The sequence below is a fragment of the Diadema setosum genome, chromosome 9 (genome assembly GCF_964275005.1).
Source record: "Diadema setosum chromosome 9, eeDiaSeto1, whole genome shotgun sequence".
Classification (NCBI taxonomy): domain Eukaryota; kingdom Metazoa; phylum Echinodermata; class Echinoidea; order Diadematoida; family Diadematidae; genus Diadema; species Diadema setosum.
In genome coordinates, this window is record NC_092693.1 from 25800486 (window position 1) to 25813254 (window position 12769).

The following is a 12769-nucleotide window of genomic DNA, read 5'->3' on the forward strand; positions in this document are numbered from 1 at the left end:
TCGTTTCCTCAAACTTCAATGGGATTGCGATGATTTCATGAATTATTTCGGCTGTAATCTTTTTTTGATGCACGTGCCAAGAGCGGTTGAAAATGTGTCCTTTATTTTTTCCCGATAAAATCTTCGAATTTCGTAAATGCGTTCTTAAAAGATATACAACACGGCCGAATTCACAATCCTTTTTGCGCCTATTTTTACCTCAAATATCAGCAGGATTGTTACGATTTCATGAATTACTATGGCTGTAATCTTTTACGATGCACGCGCCAAAAGGGGTTGAAAACGTGTCCTTTACTTTTTCCCGATAATCTCTTCGCATTTCGTAAATGCGTCCTCTCGGATGAGAAGATATTCACGGCCGAATTCATGATTCTTTTTGCGCCTTTATTGTCTCCTCAAACTTTAATGGAATTGCGGTGATTTCATGAATTATTTCGGCTGTAATCTTTTCTGATGCATGCACCAGAAGGGTTGAAAATGCATTCTTTATTTTTCTCCCGAATATCTCTTCGCATTTGTGAATGCGTTTTTGAAAGACACACAGCATGCAGGGCCGAATTTGAGATCCTTTTTGCGCCTATTGTTTCCTCAAATTTCAACGGGATTGCGATGATTTCATGGATAATTAATTCTGCTGTAATCTTTATGACGCACGCGCCATAACAATTAGACCAAAGAGTAATTGGACGAAATGATGACTAGACCAACTGGTTATTAGACCAACTGATATTAAACAGTCTATTAGACCAACTGGCTGTAGACCAAGTGGTAATAGAGTGTAAACGGATCCGGACAATAGCCTCTTTGAAATGGTTGTTCGAAGGTTAAATATAAATTCAAAACTCGTCTTTTAATATTACATGACAAAAAGTACCAAAGCACCCTTTCGGCCAAACCGGGGGGGGGGGCTTTGGACGAGGGGTTCCAGTCAACGCGACGCGACCCAACGCTCCCAACGCACCCTTTCGGCAAAACCGGGGGGGGGGGGGGGGGGGCTTTGGACGAAGGGTGGTGTTCCCATTAACGCGACGCGCCACCACCCAACCCACCCTTTCGGCACAAGCCTATTTGGATAATCATGCATTATGGCGGAGGCATACCAGTCGCCATAGTGACATTTCTATTTTTTTTTTAACCTGGTCCAACCTCTCTGTTGCACCTGTACATGTAGGTACCCAGTTTTGCCATTATTTATGGGGGTAATTCCTGAAAAAGTTACTGGTCTGACAGTGATTTTTACTGGTCGGGGAACGTCGGACCAGTGCCAGTGTGCAGCATTGCTAATAAATATGAATGTTCATATTCATGAGCAAGTTGAAATGGCATGTAATTTTGTCATACTGTATGAATTTTGGAAAATTGTTGCTTCTAGCTAATGCAGGTAAAAGGATATACAGTCAAACCTGTCTATAGCGGCCACCCAAGGGAGACGGAAAAAGTGGCCGTTATAGACAGGTGGCCGCTATAGACAGGTAATCCAACTTTGTGTGCATTGCTTACATGTACATGTATCATTGTTGTATCCTTACATGTACATGTACAGTGTATGTGTGTACGTATGCATACACCGTGTTTCATGCATTTAACCATGCCGGTGTACATGATATTGTTGCACAGTAGCATGTTTATTGTCGTGAAGAATCGTGCATTATTATGACTGAATGAGGGATGAATGCAGCGGTGGCGATCACTTTAAAACGTTGCTCGCACGGCTACCAAACAGAAAAATACGCTGAATTATCGGCTTGGCTACGGCTCCATTGGGTTTTTGGCCGCTATAGACAGGTTAATATCTCCCGCGGGAAACAAAATTTGTGGCCGCTGGCCGCGTTAGACAGGTGGCCGCTATACACAGGGTCTTTAACAGGGCTTTTCTCTCGGGGGGATTTTGCAGTGGCCGCTATAGACAGGTGGCCGCTAAGGCAGGTTTGACTGTACTTCCATACCAAAATATATCAGAGGTAATATTTGTTCTTTTTTATTTTTGGCAGTTTTATGGCAAGCTTTACAGTTACACAGCTCAACTGTGAGACTTTTGTCAGTTAGGTAGGCCCCCTATATAAAATGAATAAGAAATTGTGATAACAGGACATCTTCAACTTGCTGATTTTGACATTTATAATGACTGATCCCTAAATTTTGCCTGAAATACCTGAATAACCCATGATGACACCCAGTAAGTCACATACTTGTAGCAGAGGGCCAGTCAAAGGGTCCAATCCTGAGCCTGAGGAGTTCCATGGCCATGTGATGTATCCATGGGGTATGTTTCTGTTTCCAGTGATCATTGAGTTAAGACTTGAAGGTATAAACTGATTGTTGTCTTGCTGACAGCTTCTGCACATAGGTTATTCCAAGAATTTACTATACTTTCTGGCTGAAGGGGTTTACTGAAGGGATGGTGTAGTATTGGCAGAGATGAGGATTGAGCTTTGAACTTTATACAAGATACATAGAAACCACTAATGAAATGTTGTAGGGCATTCCATTTTTGGAGGAATTCAAACTTTATTTGATGAAAACTGGTTTTGGAATAGCTGGGATATTTAAAACAAAAATCAAAACAAAAACAAAACAAAGGTAAAACAAAGTGGTCCTTGGGGATGGGTCCCCCACCTTTTCTTTCTTAGCCAAGTTTAGGTCCTCTTTGATTTTGGATATCTCGGCCATTTCAAAACCAATTTTTCAACTATACAAATATTGATATCCTCCTACAGTAGAATTTAATATGTGCTTTTTCATATTTCATAAGCAGTTTCTCATTATCTCACAAAGAAGTATTAAACTGGGCCCCATTTTATCAAAAGAGAGAATCGATTTTTTAAATTTCATTAACACACAGGCTGCCATAGACTTACAGTTGAAATCAACTATATAATCAATCTTAACTCTTAAAGCAGGGCCCTGAAGCCAGGTCTCAACCAAAAACTGCACCATCCCTTTAACCTCTTACTTGTTCACCAATTTTTTTTTTCTACAATTTTTACTTTTATGACACTTGTAATTAGATCATTGTGTGATAACACAAGAGAAGAGAAATCAGGGCAGTCAAATTTTTCCTGCTCCTCTGGCCACTGATTGACAAATTAGCTGAAAATATACCTGAACCTTGCCTGTTAGGTCTAACATCACACCTTAGAATTTGAAATATTTACCCCAACAGGAATTTATGGAAACATGTTCTTTCCTTGTCTTAGGTAAAAAAAAGAGAAAAAATAACAACATTTAGACTGGGGTACGTTAACAAGGACACCATGGTGTGACTTGATGAGCCCTTTAAACTTACTGTATGATTAATTGTTATGCCATAAATTGCCCTGAAATGTTTGTAACGTCTAGATATTTCTAAAAGTTTGAATATTTATTTTGAATCTGTTGACAAGATAGCCATAAGATCATGCATAATGCAGGTTCACTGTTGTATTCATAGATGGGAGTGACCGTTGCTGTCTTAACCCTAACTTAAGCAGAAGGGCCCTGTAGCCCAACCCTCACTCACCCTCTAGGTATTTTCTTTCTCTGACTAGGACAGGCTAGACTTTTGCTTTTACATTTCATGACCCTTTTCTCTGTCTCCCACATGTTTTGATACTATTAACACATTTTGTTTGGGTCAAACCCTAACTTCATGTGTCAGATTACAATTAGGAGAGCCTACACTGTAAGAGTTCCCAAAACAGCCTCATTAGAGATAAGTCTTACTGAATCCAGAGTGTATGATTAACTTTGTATATCATGATTTGGAAGATGACGTGGGTCGATATTTGAGTACAATTCAATGAATTGATAAAGTTTTCACCTAATACTTTCCACACTTAAGCTTTGACTTTATGGGTCACACATTTGTGTTTCTGCTCGTTTTGAAGGGCGGTTACATCTTTCAAATATGATCAGTTGTTACGATGGCGTAGATTGCTCTGATTTTTTTTCCCCTGTTACACTCTTTCACTGTCCCCTTAATCCAATCCATTAGATGGATTGGAACATCTGTCTCTAAACAGAGCTTTTTTCTTACATCAAAGCTAGTGTCATGCCTATTGACCCCAAATTCGGGTCAACAGGGACAGTGCCATTTTATTTAAAAAAATACTCATCCCCCTACTATCTAATTTTTTCACAATACCAAATTAAAAGTTTTCTAAGTGGACATAAAATTCCCACATAAGATAAGATTGAATCTTTGGGCTGCATGAAAAAAAGAAAAAAAAAAAGATCTAGCCCTACCATCAGGAGAATAGTAAAATTGTCCCTATTCAACCCATTTTATGGTACCGGGCCTTATTTTGACTTTGAACCTTGGTATATAGGGTAGATATCTTTAAAAAAAAGCCAAAAACCAAAGAAAACAAAACAAAACAAAACACCCTTAACTCTTCCTTCAATTTCAACTACCGGTAACGCTGCTACGGAGCGACCGGCTGCTCGGCGGCCGCTCTTTGCTACCCTGCCGTGTGAGCATAGTGCTGCTCTGTGAGTGAGCTGCATACCACACAGCTGCTTGTGGCTAGACTGGCACAGATCATTCACTATACTCCAAGCATGAAATCACATGAACAAATATCAAACATTTGATCAAACATGCAGTATTAGACTTCTCAAAGAAGAAATGAGTTTCATGTACCCTAAATAGACCTTCATGCATGATAAAAGTGAGAGTTTTTACAGAGATTTAGTAAACTGACATGACAACAAATAAAACTTATTGGGCCAAGTTAAAGACACCCAGTCGCGAGGATACATGGACATATTTCAGCCGCGGGCGGCAGCACGTAAACTCGCTTCCGAAGTTGCTACGAAGCGAAATGTGTGTGTGCGCAAGACATCCCTAAAGCAATGTATCGCGCTATAGTATCTCGTTTGCTCGCTTGATTGATCTGAGCGCGGGGAGTACGTTTTGTGTAATGTGAATTGAATGTATGGTATACTGTATGTACTGTGTGATGCAATGTTCGCATGAGCTATAGTAGCTAGCTGCCTATACTTCGTACGACTACAGTGTACGCCTTCTCTTCATCGCACCGTCGATCGTCGTCACTCGTTAACTACACTGTAATCGTCAGATCAGATTATATATAGGTGGGGTGGCCATCATGGACGATGACACATCGTCATGGGTAGCGGATATTACCGCCGAGTTGTCCATTCTGAACGCGGACGATTGGGTCGGAGACCCTGTGTCTTGTATGGTAGCCCTACTACATATCGACCACCCTTATTGAAACCGACCGCGTATAATTCGCGCACTGAACACTTAGTTCGCACTTCTCTGCGCGCAAAGCACATAAAAATGGATGGGCTTTGAATGTAGATGAGGATGGTGTGGGAAAACGCGATAATTCATTGTTCATTAATGGTTTTAATCAAGGACAAAATTTCGAATGAATATTTTCATTGAATCGTAATGACAGCACAATGTAATGTCTATGGAAGTTTCTAAAAGGCTTCTAAAAAGCTTCGTACAACACGGTGTTCAATACGACTCGGTTTGCGTGCATTGTCAATGCAAAAACATTTTACCGCGGGGAGCTGAAACGAGGCCACGCAAGTTCGTCGGCGATATTTTTGCACTGAAATTTCGAATCGAAAACGGAACAACGGCATTTGATAGAGCTGGATTTTCTCAATCACGTAGGTCAAGTTTTTTTACGTGAATTTCAGTGTTAAATATTCTTATCAAGCAGATAAATATTAGGCGGTCGATTAGTAGTAGGTCCAACCATACTTGCCCTGGCGTGTGTAAATTCAGGACGGGGAAGCGACTGTGCCCGTGCAGCTAGGGCCAACGGCCACAGTTGCACTGCACAGTGTACCTGTGGCCGTGGTAGAAGGGGGCCGTGCACCAACCGACATACCTTCAAGTCGAAGTAGGGCCTAAACTAGAATCTATTATTGTTAGATCTATCATCTTTGAACCTATAGTTCCCCTGTTTAAACGTTAGAGTTCTACCAGATCTATTGGGTTAGACTACATGTATGATGGAGCTTGCGATAGATCTATTCATTTTTTTAAAATTTATTTGCAAATCCTAAATCATATTCTTAGGGAATTTGCGTAACATGATTGATATGAAAAACTTCTCATTTAATGGGACTAATGACATTAAACTGACCCAGCAAATGTCATTTCAATTACGGCATTATCATAATTTGACATAAATGAGAACTTCGAGAAGTTTTTCGCGGAATTATACATAGAAAAATAGGCCTACTTGTCGATCAAACGCAAATGCCCTAAAGTTACTGATACTAGATTAGAAAAAGTCATTCCACTTCAATCATTGATTCATGTGTAGACTTCTACTTACACATCATCTGGATCTGGATTCCTTGAAGTTGTTGACTTGGCCAGCTGGGGTTGCTTGATTGGCGTAATCCGTGGCAACACAATTCCACCGTGCATGTCGTAACACGAATTTGCACATTCTAAATAAAAATTCCTGCAAAACTGTTCATGCAACTCCAGCAAGTGGAAAGCAAATTTTTCATCGGCACGCTGATGCTGAAGCCTCCTCCTCTGGTCTCTTACTTGTCCTCCAGCTAAGAACACGTCTCTCTGCGTTCTCCACTCGTCGATAGCGTCAAACAAGTAGATACGTTGCCTCGAGTTGGACGGCTGTTTGATCTCCATTGTGAGGTTTCATTACTAAACCAAAGCCAAGGCTAAGCCGAAACAGTACAGCACTTTTTATTGCAAACAGTACACGCATACCACACACAATATTGATATTGACATACCGGTACCGATGACTTTCTATCAACTTTGTTATGTTACGAACCGGCCCAACGTACTGTAAGCTGTACGTATAACACATGCAGCTGACGCAGCAGACAACATTGCACGATGAGATCATAACAACCTGCCATATGGCCATATGCATTGCAACTTGCTATACATGAAGAGTTTTAATATTTCTTCATCAAAGCATATTTATAAATACCAAATATTAAACAACGTAATATATGAATAATTCTGATATTGTTATGTAATATTTTCAGACATTTTGAAATATTATTGCTTAGATTGCTGAAATTGGCACCATAGTGCATATAAACAGAGACTGGAGCCAGATACGTACGTACGTACACCCGACAGCTCTCACTACTTGTTGTGTCGCGGACCGGGAGAGATTTTCATGCGCATGGCTGTTGTGCGGTTTTGTGCATGCACCCATTCGGCCCCATTCGGTAGGTATTCGGGCGTCCATGTTGAAATTACAGTGGACAGCTCGCACGGCGCTCGTGCCCCATCTGGTTTTCGCTGGTGCGCTGCGTAGCGTCGTGTTCGGCATTCGGTACGTACGGGGGTACAATAACGGGAGGAGCAGCTTGTCGTGCTTTTCTACTGAGCTGCGAATCGCCTGCGACGACCGGCTGCCTTTAATACACCGTGCAGAAAATGAACGTGCGCCTATGGCGATCACGAACCACGACAAAAATGTCTGAATTATATCAATTTTCAATTTTATGTCATTATACCTCAAAATGCTCAAAATGGTCTGAAACGTATGCAAACTGATTCTTAGCTTCAAAGGAGCATTTTAAGATTTTAGCACATGCATACATGCACATACACGTCAGGGCACTTTTTTTTTTTTTAAACAATATACATGTAAAATATTACATGAAATATGTATACTACTAAGTTTCATTGCAAAATAACCTTTAGAAAAGGAGATAATGACAATATGTGATTTTAGAAAATGATGTCATACTGACATCACGGTTAAGTGATCAAATGGAAAAAGAATATTATAGCAATGTAAGCCCATGAGACATAAGTGATAAAAGTTTCAAGAGCTAAGAGCTTGAACTTTTAGGGATAATTTATACACAAGATTTGTACAGAAAGAAAAATAAAAACAAAAGAAAGAATACATACAGAAACAAAAGGTGATCCATGAGTTTTCATGGATAATGTAATTAAAAAGTGCATTGAGATGACTGGGTATGGTATAGTTTGTCATGGTTGACACTTGCTTTTGCTTTTGCTTCTACTATTAGGGGATGTGTGCAGGGTTTGTCGATCTGAGGGCAGCCATGACCGGCCACTCTTCCATCCTTGCATCTGCACAGGTAGCATCCGCTATATCCATCAGGACTGGTGAGTGAAATCCAAAGCCACAGTGTCTACGATTCATGTCCTTCCTGAGCTTGTTCACAGTATGCATAAGGTTCATTTGTATAGCTCTTGAAATGGAATGCTAATCATTTATTAGTGGATAACTGAACCAGAGTCTGCTAAATCTTATGAAGTTATTTATGCTTTAAGAAGGTTTATACTTTGCTTTGTGATATCCCCATAGAATATTTGTCAGGCTGTGTGTATATGCATTCATATTCACCCATCTTGTGCTTATTGGTCCTTTTGGAGATGACATTGATCTCAAATGTTAATCATGTGTTTCATTCTTTCAAACTCTTCTTATATTAATACAGCCTGGTGCAATGGCTGAAACACAGCAAGAAGGAATACTGTGAGCTGTGCATGCACAAATTCACATTTGCTCCAAGTAAGTAACTTTACCTTTTGTTGTGTGGTACTCGGGCCACCCAGCATCATTGCACTAATCATCCCTGTAAAAATTTAGTTTTTACATGGAGAGATTTATTGCACCAAGTTTACACCTTGAATTAAGGATTGATAGCTAAAATCCAGTCAGTGGGGAGAGCAATTGAGGAGAACAACCTTTTCCACTCAAGGCTACCATAATTCTCCTAGTTTAAAGTCCAAAATACAGTTTGTACATCGCAGTGCATTCCTCTGATGGTCCAAGCTTCTTTTCTGTTTTGACCATCATACAGGGATGTGTATTGGGGACTGGATTGTTGACTCATTCTAATCTTAATGGGCCAGATGCATAAAAGCTAGCAATTGCTTGTGCTAGCCTTTTGCTTGAATCAGTATGCATGAAGAATTTGTATACATAAAAACAAGCAATTGCTTGCAAGCAAAAGCTTTTGCTTGCTGCCCGCAAGCAGTTGCTCAGAGATCAAGCATTTGCTTAAAAGAAACCTGTGCATAAAAACAGACCTTTTGCTTGTTCTTGCTAGCAAGTGCTTACAATTTTCCAAGCTCTGTTAAATGAGCTTGAGCTTTTGCTTAACTGGGACGTTTGCTTTTAAGTATCATTTTCATATTCATAACCGAAAGACCAAACTTGTGCAGGAGTGGTATAAATCTACAAGAAATTAGTCTTAAGTTGTGTAAGAAGCCTTTTCGTTTCAACAACAAGAATGTCCAGTGGTTAGCACGCAAAATGTGATGAGAAACAGGTAGGATGTCTGACATCTGTGGAGAGCAAGGAAACCTCTCTCCACGTGCGACCTTGCAGATCCGGGCTACTATAAGCAGTGATGGGAATCAGCCAGTAGGCCTACATGTGTGTGTATGGATTTATGTGAGCGTCTATGTGTATGTGCATTCTGAATGTCATTCATAGCTCTTCTGCTATGTCAGGAAATGTTTCCGCACACACACATGCCCTTTCAAATACTCAAAAACACGATATATTCGCGGCATGAAAATTTCGCGTGTTGGAGCCGACAGCCTTTCTGCAGCATGAAATTTTCGTGACTTACCACTGGCATCCAATGCATATTGTGTAGGCAAGAACTTTCGCGTGCATTTTGATTTCGTGAATGTTGCCGCTCTCGAAATTCGTGAAATTAAAATGCATGCGAACATTCCTCATTTTACAGTACATGCTGTCACACTCATCTTTGTTCTTGTGTTCGCTCAGGCATGACGTGAAAATGCAAGCAATTGCTTTAATGTGCAGGAGAAGCAAAAGGTATTTAAGCACAAGCAAAGGGTTTTATGCATCTGGATTTAAACAATTGCTTGAGCTAGATATTTTACTAGAAGACCTTGCGCTTGTGCTTGAAGCAATTGCCTTCAAGCAATTGCTAGTTTTATACATTCAGCCCAATGAGAATGGGCAGCAGGCTTAATCATATACGATATATTGATAGTGGCAGAAAGGGGTAGAATGTGGTTTTGAGAAAGTAATCGTATGTAGGGAAGGAGACAGACTGATTGGAGAGCGAGGAAGTTAAATGTCAGGTCTTTTGTAAAAACTAAGGGGTCGGATGCATAAAAACTAGGAGTTACTTGTCTAGCCATTTGTTTGAATCCATATGTATAAAAACAAGCAAGTGCATGTGAGCAAAAGCTTTTGCTAGCAAGCACAAGCAATTGCTTACTGCCTGCAAGCAGTTGCTAAGAGACTCAGCACATGCTTAAAAATGTATGCATAAAACGTACCTTTTGCTTGTTCTTGCTAGCAATTCTCATGATTTTCCAAGCTCTGTAAAACAAGCTTAAGCTTTTGCTTATTAAAGGCATAATTTACCATTTGCAGATGAAAGCATCAGTGCTTTAAAATAGTTCTAAAATGTGAGTTAGGGATAGAAACAACCACTGTCAAAATTTTAATCCGTATAATCGATGTTAAGTGTTGTTAAATACACGAAATGTGAACAATAGTTATAATAAAAATGTTTCCAGACTAAACCGTATACAGTTACGGTTTATTGAGAAAAACCCTGATATTTCCTTATATTTTAGGTTTTATTGCAAATATTTCATATGGTAGGATGTTTTATGATACAACAGACCTACACATATGCATCAAATGTGATATCTTGAACATTTTTGAAATCACTGCTCCCAAAGGTAAACTGGACCTTTAAAACTGGGACGTTTGCTTTTAAGTATCATTTCCATATTCATAACCGTAAAGACCAGACTTGTGCAGGAGTGGTATAAATTTACAAGAAATTTCGTCTTAAGTTGTGGAAGAAGCCTTTTCATTTCAACATCAAGAATGTCCAGTGGTTAGCATGCAAAATGTGATGAGAAACAAGTGGGATGTCTGACATCTGTGGAGAGCAAGGAGACCTCTCTCCACGTGTGACCTTGCAAATCCAGGCTACTATAAGCAGTGATGGTAATCAGCCAGTAGGCCTACATGTGTGTGTATGGATGTGTGTGAGCGTCTGTGTGTATGTGCATTATGAGTGTCATTCATAGCTCTTCTGCTACGTCAGGAAATGTTTCCGCACACACATGCCCTTTCAAATACATGCAGTCACACCCGCCTTTGTTCTTGTGTTCGCACAGGCATGACGTTCCTTTTGTTAAAAATGCAAGCAATTCTCACTATGGCCAATACGCAAAAAAGTACCCGGATGTGGCTTTTTCGTCAAGATTTAGTGCACTTCCGGGACTCTGGCACTTCCGGTGCGGGGCATATTTTGCACAGCACTAGCGTGTGTGTACGTGTACGTACCTAGCACCGTGCCGGCCACAGATACAGTATCTACCAAAATAAACTTTGCGTTAATGTTAGCCGTAACGCAAGTGGCAATCGGTACTGCGGTAATTTTTTTGTGCGTTACAATTAACGATCGCTGTGCATGACTCTGCTTTAGTTAGAAACGTTAGCTGCGTTACTTTGGCCTCTGCGTTAATTTTTGCATTAGCGGAGATGGCAAGGGATCTCATAGATTGCGAGACTTCAGTGGCAGATTCAATTGGTTTTTACGGAGGGTTTCTTACCAGTGAAAGATACACTACATTGCCGATAAGATTTGACACTCCGTTCGATATTTGACAGAAAGATCGGTCTGTATCTGGTCGTCGGAATAGGCTGTGTTCGGTGGAGACTGCATCTGGCTTCATGGATCCCTTCCGGAGGAGAGCCGATAAAGTCAAACAATGATAAGAGACTCCTCCAGACAGACAGATTTTTCTGTCTATAGTTCGATATAAAACTTATTCATCACGCAACACCAATCGAAACACAGTATGATCATCACTATAGCAGTGAAAGTAACTAGCTGCTCACTCAATCGCGTGGTACCATTCTCAAAGTTGATGGTCCCAACCCCCTGCTGGTTGGTGCACAACTCACCTGCGAGTGTCGATGTAGATCACATGCACAAGGCGCAAGACAACATGCTACACTCCTTTCAATTGCGTGATTTCATGCGTACTAAGCTCCTTATCTGCGAGTTATTTCTATTGTCGCCATAGGGACATTCGTCCCAAGTTCATTCAGGAAATATACACTTTCAGTTTGGTCAAAAACTTGAAAATTGCAAAACTGGCCTCTGAATTTCATTGCTGTGGAAGAGCAATACCGAGCATGTCTGACTTCAAAGCCAAGTGGAATGTTCCAAGGCATTCCATTGTCACTTTTTAGAACTTATGCATATGTATTTGCATGAATTACAAGCATTTCTACTCCATGTTTGGAGCTCCATGAAAATACCTAAGTGGTAAAGGAAAGGATTTCACAATCACCGAGAAAATTTCTTTGTTCAGGTATGATTTTAAATACATTTATTTATTTGTACATGTACCACATTTAACAAATACATGTACTCAAAAAAAATTGTTAAAAGGGCCTTTAAAGTTTAAATGATACTGAGTGGAACCTCTTTATAATGAAATCCTTGAGATCATGAAAATTACCTAGTTATGTAATGTTTCCTGTTATATCAGGGTTAAAAAAAAAAAAAAAAAAAGGAGAGCGAGCTGGGACCAGCACAACCACCTCATTATACATGATTATGTTATACCAGGCTTCATAGTAACAAGGCTCTACTGTACTGAAAAAAAAAAAAAAAAAAAAAATGGGGGGGGGGGATGGAGATGGACTGAGAGTAACAACGTTTAGCTTAAAATTTTAACATGTCATAAATTGTGGTTCCTGCATACAAGTTATACAAAATGTGACATATTTAACTCCATAAAGGTCATGTA

General features: G+C 40.0%; 1 protein-coding gene across 1 annotated transcript in view; it reads left to right on the forward strand.

Annotated features, from left to right (window-relative positions):
* LOC140233518 (E3 ubiquitin-protein ligase MARCHF6-like) overlaps window positions 1-12769 on the forward strand; it is a 193174-nt gene that overhangs the window by 20423 nt on the left and 159982 nt on the right. The window contains exons 2-3 of the mRNA XM_072313637.1: window positions 8002-8101; window positions 8437-8510. Of these exons, the coding sequence (XP_072169738.1) occupies window positions 8002-8101; window positions 8437-8510 (174 nt within the window). The remainder of the gene's footprint in view (window positions 1-8001; window positions 8102-8436; window positions 8511-12769) is intronic.